This window comes from Apaloderma vittatum, unplaced genomic scaffold (genome assembly GCF_000703405.1).
Source record: "Apaloderma vittatum isolate BGI_N311 unplaced genomic scaffold, ASM70340v1 scaffold14901, whole genome shotgun sequence".
Lineage (NCBI taxonomy): Eukaryota > Metazoa > Chordata > Aves > Trogoniformes > Trogonidae > Apaloderma > Apaloderma vittatum.
This window is the reverse complement of record NW_009700899.1, coordinates 1-10,043: the sequence shown is the minus strand read 5'-3', so window position 1 is coordinate 10,043 and position 10,043 is coordinate 1. Positions and strand designations below refer to the sequence as shown.

Sequence of the window (10,043 nt, the reverse complement as noted above, 5' to 3'; positions counted from 1 at the left end):
AACATTCCTGAAATCAAACAGGTTTTTGTATTAGGAATTTGCTAATGTTCAAGGTTTTATTCTTTACTGAGGGTTGGAATTGCTGTGGTCTTTATTCAGCCAAAACATCCGCTGTTTAGTTAGACTTTATTTAAGAGCCCCACCTAAGTGCATTACCTTTCAACTTGGATTAAATTGGCTTTTCTTCAGAATCCAGTGACTGCTTCTTCCATTTCAGCATGTTAATGGCTTTTTGCTCCCTCTCCAGCTAAGGGGACAGACTTCTAATAAACCATCAGATAATTTGTCAGTGATGTTGCCACTGACACCTTTGGAGTATTGCAGACGTGACCTATGGAATGGATTGTCGTGGTGCCAAATGGGACATCGTCCTTGTTTTAGGCAGGGCTTTGGAAACGCTTGGGTAGGTGCTCGTGTCATCTCTAGCAGCCGTCCGTCCTTACATGCTTCCTCCTGAAATGTTTTCCTTTGACGCTCAAGGGTCATCTTCCACGCTACGCCAGCAGCGCCTCGTGGTTTTGGTGAGGGATTGGTGTAGCTGCCCATGCTTGTTCCTGACAAACATCTGTGACAGTTGTTTACCAATTGGAGGTTTAAAATCTCACGGACTCTGTTCTCAGAACAGTTGGTTGCAGAGCAGCATTCGTGTTTGTGGCAAAATCAGGCTCTGCGAAGAGGCCTCTTTTAACCATATCCTCGGAGATCAAAACGTGCGCGGTACTGGGAGAAGTAGCTGCTCTCCACTTAAGTGCTTCCTCTCTGTCTCAAAGAAGCAGGCAGGTTTTTTATTACAAAGTTGTTTATTTCTTGTCTATGTTTATTTACTTCCTGATCTGTACAGGTGATGGTGGGGGGGGGGGTTGACTGTTTTGGTTCCAACTTGGATTCCTTTTTTGTAAATTATGAAACTTTTTTTAATGTTCTGTTTGTTGTAAGTATGTGTACAGGTTCATTATGTGGTATGTAAAATATCTTTTATGTGTACATATATATATAAATATATACATATATGTATAAAAATAGAGAGGTTTTGTTTAGCCTGAGATGATTTTTTTAATGATATAAAACTCCAGGTTTATTTTGTATAAACTAAATAGTTTACTTACTGTAAGAGTAATGCAAAAATAAAACTGTAGAATTCACACACATATGTTCTTGTTGAACAAAAGCTGGCTTCAAGTGGTTTTGTACTGTTGTTTGTAATTTACTTCTCCTGCAGGAATTTTGATACATATATGCAAAATGTACTGTATGTAAATCTACAGTCTTACTTGTGAAACCTCAGGTAAATGAGAATATTTTCTAGAACTGTTGGCTAACGACTATGGGTGCTGTGAGGCAGCACTAAAATTGACTTCTGCGAATTTGTCTAAATGAGTAGCTATGTTATTCTGGCCAATAAACGTGGAAGTAATCAGCTGCTGCTCTGATGCAATTACTGCTCCGAATTTCACAAACTAGAGAAAACCTTTAAAGCACTTATGAATTAGAACTTAAAACTTTCCTCTTCTTTTCTAGAAAAAGAGTGGTATATTACAAAGGAGAAAGACCTTTTAGTCCCCTCCCCAAGGCTTTTCATTGAAAGAGCGTAGCTGGCAGCCTTTTTGCTGTTGAGGAATAGGTTTGCTTCTATCTAACATATTTTTACAGGATTCAGTTTAAAAAACTTGTAGGGGATGTAAGTATTGGAAAATTTTCCAGAGTGGAAATTCAGAGATTGGGGTTTATGGAGATTTGCACAGTAGTGAAATCATGGAGCATCAGGTATTAAATTCTGAGGGATTTTCTGAAAGGTACAGTCTCTTGCAAACTCTCTGTGTTGACTGGACTGAAGGCATTTCTCTTAGCTGTGGGTTACTGGATTAACACCTATTTCCATTAAGTCCTTTCTCTAATTGTCTTTGCTCTAAAACCAGCTACAAAATAATTTTCAGTAATTTGTCCTCACGAAGAAAGGCAGCAGTAATAAAGCATACCAAGAAACAGACTTAAGGATTTCTTAGGAGAATCTATGAAATCAATCAAGAGCAAAATTTGCTTTGATGTGAAAGGTGGGTAAAGTTTTGGTGGTGTCTGGCACATCCTGTCACATCAGAGTTTGAAGGTACTGGGCAGTGCCACCAAAAGCAAACCCACGAGTCACAAGAGATGACATGGGGAGTAAAATAAATAACGACTTAAACAAGAGTTGCGCAACTTTCTTTCTGTTAAACTAGAGGCCCATGGTTTGAATCTGCAAACTGGGACATAGTTGTCCACATTATTCAATTAATTAGTGTCATCACTGATAATTAGCCCAGTCCAAAACTGCACAGCTATCCTTGACACAGTTTGAGGCAGCAGTGTGGAGCAGGGGCAGGTCTCAGTGGGCAGTTTGGATTTGGGCATCCAGGCGTATGACTGTGCCGGTGCTGAGGGCTGCAAAGACCTCCATGGCCTGGTTTGTTTCATGTTGTAAAAGTAGGTTAGCCTTCACCTTCCTGTGAAATGTAATTTGCCCCAGAAGGAGCAAGTCCAGTACTGGTGGTGTTCATTTGTAGTAAAATGAAAATTCAAGTACAGTAAAGGATTTCTGGCCAGTGAGGTTGCACTGTACATGGAATGTTTTTGGCTAAAGGGAGTGAAATTCTGTGGTCTCATCTTGGCATTTCTGTATGCCTCTACCTGAATTGCTTCAGCCACAGCCTGTTACCTGGCTCACTGTTCCGCCTGCATTGGCTTCAGAGTTTTATGATGGGTTTGGTGAGATGGCAGAAAGCACGTGCTCTTTGAAGTGGTTTTGACCCTGTAACGCTACCTGGCTTGAATGTCAGTAATATATTAACACAATGAAATGTTACTGTCTGTAGAAGATTAGTTCCCACATGTATCCTTTCCTGATTTTCAAATCTGTGAATCTCTGACAAGAATGTAAAAATCTGCAGCACTATGAAAAGTGTATTTGAAGAAATTTTTTTGTAATAGCTGTCGTTTAGGATTTAGGTGCTGTCACAGGCAAGACAGTAGTCACCCCATACTGGGTGTGGATACTGGGGCTTAGTGAAGAACCAGCAAGATCAGAGCTTTTACCCTGTATGGTTGTCTCCAACTCCTGTCCCAGCAGAACAGGAGTACTATGCCCTAGTCTTTGCTTCCTAGCAGGGAGGACACTTCTGGTCCAGGAAGGTCAGGCATGAAGTTGTGCTGGTTCCTGTTGTGCCATGGCTCATCCTTAACCACTTTGAGCATCGCTGGCCGAGGTCCCATCTCTGATCTCTGGGATATTCCCACCCACCCCCCACCAACACTTCCCCACATGCTGCTCGTTAGCATTCACACTGTCCGCTGATTTCCCCGATGGCGGATGCTTATAGCAAGGAAGTGTCCTCAGCCACCACGAATTCTTGCTCATCTCCAAATGCAAAGGACTACACCACACTCCTGTTCGTCTCAATTCCACCACCCCACATGCCCTGACCCTGCTTCCCTTCCATGTCCAATTAATTGTATGGTCTATTAACAAGCTGGCATGAGCAGTCCTTTAGCAACATAAATTATTCCACTGCCAAAGCAGAAACACATCAAATTGTCTCTAAGGAGCCTAACGTCACCTCCCCTGTCCCCTAAGAAACCCCAAACCTGAAAGCAGGTTACCCAGTGGACAGCCTGTGGTTCTGGTGCTGTGACCTGCTGAGGGGAAGAAGAGGTGGGACAGAAATGTGCTGAACTGAGAACAAGCTGCTTCTGCAGTGAGCAAGAAGGTGCATTCTCCAACAGGATGAGTAAGTTACAGGTGCTGCAGCTCTCGCCCCAATTCTCAAGTTCTCACAGTGAGCAGAGCTGAAGAAGATGCTCCTGAGAAACAACCAGGAGCTGTGGAAGCCGCTGGAGATGTCAAAGCTCCGAGACTACTGAAGCAGCAAGGTAAAGCCTTAGGGACTTTGTGACCAATTTTGGAAAGAAGAGGCATGAAAATAAAATGCCAATGACAGGTACATGAGAGTACGTGGGCTTGAGAAAGGCATGTGGAGGTCTGGGTGGTTTGAATGAATATTAACACATCTCTCAGGAGTAGGAAGTGCAACACCCCTGCCCCTGAAGCATTTGTAACATATGCATAAACAGTCCATCAGCCACATTTGACTGAGGCTAGAGGAAAGACACTACAGCCACCTTATCTGCTACAGGGCAGGGCTCTGAAGGCATTTTTAAACAGGACTTCCAGGGCGATGAGATGATCTTATGTGAGAGAGAGAGAAAGATGCACTGGTATAGAAATCTGAGCTGACCCGAAAGAAGAAGTTGGGCTTAGTGTCTTGTGAGAACTGGCTACTGGTTAGTGGGAATACCTTTAGGGAGAAGAGGCTGAAATGGAACTCAGTCAAGCATCTTGTAGAGTGGAAGAAAAGGGACAGAAGTCCTGGAGCAAGAGAGAAAAAAAAAACAAACAAAAAAACAAATCAGAGGATATTTGGGATTTCTGTGAAATTTAGGCCTGGGCAGGATTAGGCAGCAGAAGCTCCTAGAATCAGAACCTCAGCTCTAGTGACCCTGATTTCTCACAAAATCACGTTTTGGCAACTGTCCTTTTTTAGACCTTGTCTCTCACGGACACCAGTTCTGAGTGAGCCTGGGGGTGGCTCTTTAACCCAGCTGAAGAAGGGTTATTGTGCCGAAAGCCTGTGTTTTTAACTAAAGACTTGGAGTCTCAGTTCCTGTGGCCTCCATTTTCAAAGACTCGGTCTAACACATCCTAAATTAACTCACCAGGCAACAGAGTATGAAATCGGACATGACCGATCGATCCTTGGGCATTGATTCGAAGCAGAACTAATGGAATGTAAAGAAAATGTAAGAATCTATTGTACTGTAAAGGCTGCCTATTTAGGCAGTTTACAAAAAAAAATGTATTCAGGAATTGAGTGGAGGTGTAATATTTGAAGAACCAACTAAAACAAGGCACGGGAACATCGCAAACTGTTGTCGTACACATCAAGCCTTGGGGGAATGGCTTTGTTAACTGCCACTGACTAAAATAATTGCATGATAATTTTGGCTAGAGGCACCATCCTATCATCTGATGATTTTTAAACCGTGCACATATAGTTTAGACTGAGTGATCCTGGCATCCAGCTATGAAGAACTAAGAAGTCTGCTCAGCGTACGACATCCATGCTTTGGCTCTTGGAAAAAAAAAAAAAAAAAAGAAAAAAAATGATGTCCTAGCAGTGTCAAAGGAAAGTCTCTGAGCTACAACAATCAGCAGCAATGCGTGCTCCTTCTGCGATGTTCTGAGAGAGACCAACCAGGGACTTTCTCCTAAGGTAAGAAGCAGAAAAATAATTCTTTCCAGGGCAGTACGGAGCAGGCAAATCCCTGTCAGACTTGAAGAACTGTGAATTAAACCCAGGAGTATTTGTGTCTTAGCATTTAACTTTTTTTTACAAGAAATTTAAGATTTCCCTCTGCTTTTTTCCAATCACAATTGATGAAAATCTGGCATAAATTTTATGTAGAAGTGATTTGAATAGTGGCAAATGATCAAGTGAACTTTAAAATAAAGAAGTAACAAAAACAAAAAATAAAGAAACATCCTCCAAGAGAAATGATTGTTTTCCATCTGACTCTAACTGATTGCATGCATGAATTTTATTGTTTGAAGTAACCTCATAAAAATACCTCAATATACACAGATGTAGTCAGATAATATGAGAAATGTCGTGGATATGCACTACCTAAACTGAAATTGGTGTATTCCTAGTGTACTAGGCGAGTATACTAGAATACTAGAATTTCTAGTCCACTGGTAAACTGGAAATAAAGATATAATTGATATTTGAGATTACTCTCTTGCAATAAACTGAAATTACTCAATTACACAGAACTCTGATAAGACCAGGTAAGGGAAAGGTGGAAAAACTGGAAGAACATTGCTATGTGCTATTATTGGTTGTAATGTAGTTTTGGCTTATTTCGTAGAAACTCTGGCTTTTGTGGCTCTAGACTGACTTTTTTATGCACAATATTTACCACATCAATATTTATACTGTGGTTCTACCAGTGCAATTTCAAGGGAAATTCTCCTGGTATAATCAGTTCACTCACAGAGCTTATTAGACACTCCTACAATCACTCTCCCGTGTCGGCTCTTATAAAGGAAAGGTGAGGATAGAGTTCTTTAAATACTGGTAGAAATGACTTAAGAAACAAACACCTCTGTAGAGCAAGAGTGCTCTGTTTATACTCCTCTTCTTGTCCTCTATTATCTCCAGTGGTTACATTCAGTTTCTGTTCCAAAATGGGCGATGACAATTCCTACTGCTAGAGGAATGCTAGCATTTCGTCTTTGGGATTAAAGCATGTCTCCTGTCCCTTTTATTCCTGATTTTACATTTTAGCATCTCACTTGGTGTTTGTTTCTTATTTTTGCCGAGTCTACCTGTTTCAATGAGGGATCAGCCATTCGCAAGACAGCAAATATACCCAAAGCTCCTTTGCTCAACTGTTGTGCTCTTGACATCTAGGCACCTTTCAGGGGACGTAGCGCAGAGTGACCAGCAAGTGTCACCCACTTGTCCTTGGCCTCTTGAGTACTCTGGGTTTGGGAGCTTGCTCTATGTAAATTTCTACTTCTCGCTTTACTGAAGATGAACTAATCTCTACCAGCACTTCTAAGACTGGGAAAAAAAACAGGTTTGGCATTGTTAGCCTGAGATTTAACATCTTCCAGTGAACATTTCAGCCTATGAACATCTTTACACCTACCCAACCTATACCATTATAACAATTTGATATCTGCTCTGAATAAAATCTGTATGAAGTCAGAAGAAAGATCTGACATTATTCTTTAAAGATGAGGAAAATGGACTACGAAATTGTTGCTGCCTTTTTTATTTTCATGTGCCTTATTTCTGTGATATACGTGGAGGGAAGGAGTGGGGGAAGAAGATATTCCAGGTAAATCACAGCACCTAAGAAACTGATTGACTGGATAGGTTTCCTCAGCTAGTTCCCTGTGCCAAAAGGGAAGTTCATTGTGTAGATTCAAATTTGCAGGGGGAAAAAAAATAATCAAAAAGTACCCTGACAGAAATGTGATAATAAATTCTGTAGTGGGCCTATGCACAGAATGGCTGCACTGTTAGTTACAATTGAAAATCTTGACTTGCAGTGTGGATAAATACAGCCTTCAGGAAGAATCACAGTATACAGGATCATATCATAAACTATAACCAAGATATATGGATAACCATCACCCAGCTGTGCTATCAATTAAAACTGTCTAAGATTTCGGGTGCTGCAAGCCACTCTGAAAAAAAAAAACCAACCACGAAAAAACATTTGCATTTTACTAAATTTGCATTATGGATAACCATCACCCAGCTGTGCTATCAATTAAAACTGTCTAAGATTTCGGGTGCTGCAACCAGTCACTCTGAAAAAAAACAACCAACCACGAAAAAACCAAAGTAGAATTTGCATTTTACTAAAAGTTGTGATTTAGTGGAATTTGGGAAGTTCTTAAAGTACAGTAGCATAAAAAATTTAAGTGTGAACCCTTAAGGTACATATGATCCCAGTTGCTTTCAATATTTTATTACTACATCAGCAGAAGAAAAATCCAGGAACACAACACCAAACGTGTGGTGCATTCACAAATAAGCAAATATCTTACATTTCAATTCCTCACATTATCTGAAGCTCCTGAACAGTTTCCAGGGATGTGGCTCAGTCCTGCACCTGGGTCAAAGCAATCCCAAGCACAAATACAGGCTGGGTGGAGAGCAGACTGGGAGCAGCCCTGAGGAGAAGGACTTGGGTGTGTTAGCTGATGAGAGACTCAACACGAGCCTGCAGTGTGCACTTGCAGCCCAAAAAACAAAGCATGTACTGGGCTGCATCAAAAGGAGTGTGACCAGCAGGTCGAAGGAGATGATTCTTCCCCTCTACTCTGTGCTGGTGAGGCCCCACCTGAAGTACTGCATCCAGTTCTGGAGCCCACAGTACAAAAAGGACATGGATTTGCTGGAGTGAGTCCAGAGGAGGGCTACAAAGATGATTAGAGGGCTGGAGAACCTCTGCTATGAGGACAGGCTGAGGGAGCTGGGGTTATTCAGCTTGGAGAGGGTTCCTGGGTGACCTAATAGCATTCCGATACATGAAAGGGGCCTAGAGGAAAGCTGGAGATGGGCTTTTCACAAGGGCCTGTAGTGATAGGACAAGGGACAATGGCCTGAAACTGCAAGAAGGTAGATTTAGAGTAGATATATAAGGAAGAAATTCTTCACCATGAGAGTGGTGAAGCACTGGAGCACTGGAACAGGTTTCCCAAAGAGGTTGTAGCTGCCCCATCCCTGGAATTGTTCAAGGCCAGGCTGGATGGGGCTTTGAGCAACCCAGTCGAGTGGGAGAGAGGTGTCGCTGCCCACAGCAGGGGGGTTGGAACTAGATGAGCTTCAAGGTCCCTTCCAACCTTAACCATTCTATGATTCTATGATTCTGTGAAATCAAGCATCTAGCACCAGAACGTAGATCAATTTGCTGGTGAGTCAAAGAGCTCCTGGGAAAGAAGTAGTTCAAAAGATCATCTCATGTTCACAGCTAGAAACCTCTACATCACTCCATTACGTAATCCCTCGCTTATTGATCTCATACGTTGAAATGTATAATTAAGACAAAGTCTGGGTGATCAGGTAAGATTTTAAATGCATAAAATTAGACACAAATCCTACAAGCAGTTTTAGTTTACTAACATCATACTGGAACTCAGACTATTTACATATGTGCAGCTATGTGTAAATTAGCTATGTATTTATAGTTTTAGGAATCCAAGTGAGAAACTTGTGGATTGTTACCCTGGTAGAGAGGAAAATATTGTACAGATGGCACTAATAATGCTACTGCTCTGGAGTACAAAATGAAACATTTTTCTATCACAATTACAGGATACTTCTCAAAATTTATCAAACAAATGAAAACCATGAGCATTATATACTATTCTACTTGTTTTTCACCCCAAACTGTGGCAAAGCCACATACAGTGGAATAGAGTGGGTGTAGAATTAAACTATAGTCAGCAAAGGATTTGCAAAGTGAAACAAAAAAATAATTGTCTTCTTTCTTAATGGGAAAAGAATAGTGTAAAAATGTAGGCGTATCTTTCACCAGTAATCATAAAGTCTGCCTTCATTTAGAGACCCATTAAGTAGAAAATAATGGAGCTCTCCTGCTATCAGAAGAAGGTATATGAAAGAACATTATTTTTTTTAAAAAAAATACCAAACTGCTATTTCCAAAAGAAAACCAGTATTGCATTAAAATATTTTTTTTTTTTATTTCAGATATGAACTTCTGACCATGGGGGACTGGAACCTGTTGGGCAGCATACTCGAAGAAGTGCACATCCACTCCACCATAGTTGGCAAAATCTGGCTCACAATCCTGTTCATATTCCGGATGCTGGTGCTAGGAGTGGCTGCCGAGGACGTCTGGGATGATGAGCAGTCTGAGTTCATCTGCAACACAGAGCAACCTGGCTGCAACAATATCTGCTATGACAAAGCCTTCCCCATCTCCTTGATCAGATACTGGGTACTGCAGATCGTATTTGTCTCTTCTCCGTCGCTAGTTTACATGGGCCACGCGCTCTACAGGTTAAGGGCTCTCGAGAAAGAGCGGCAGAAGAGGAAAGCCCACTTGCGGGCCCAGCTGGAAGATCTGGAGCCCATGCCTGAGGAGCACAGGAGAGTGGAGAGGGAACTGCGAACGCTGGAGGAACAGAAGAAAGTGAATAAGGCACCCCTGAGAGGGTCCCTGCTGCGCACCTATGTCCTGCATATCCTGACCCGGTCAGTGGTCGAAGTGGGCTTTATGATAGGTCAGTATCTTTTATACGGCTTTCACATGTCCCCCCTTTACAAATGCTCTCGCCCTCCTTGCCCTAACACGGTGGATTGTTTTGTGTCCCGACCCACAGAGAAGACCATCTTTATGGTTTTCATGAACAGCATCGCCGCGGTCTCCCTCTTCCTCAACATCCTAGAAATCGCCCACCTGGGCCTCAA

At 41.8% G+C, this 10,043-nt stretch overlaps 1 protein-coding gene across 1 annotated transcript; it reads left to right on the top strand.

Moving 5' to 3' along the window:
• Nucleotides 1–9,336: 9,336 nt before the first annotated feature.
• Nucleotides 9,337–10,036, top strand: LOC104268863 (gap junction alpha-10 protein-like; the record flags this gene model as incomplete). Its single annotated transcript, XM_009878945.1, has 1 exon — nt 9,337–10,036. A coding segment is annotated over exon 1 (700 nt), but the record flags the coding sequence as incomplete, so codon positions are not given.
• Between the last annotated feature and the right edge of the window lie 7 nt (nt 10,037–10,043).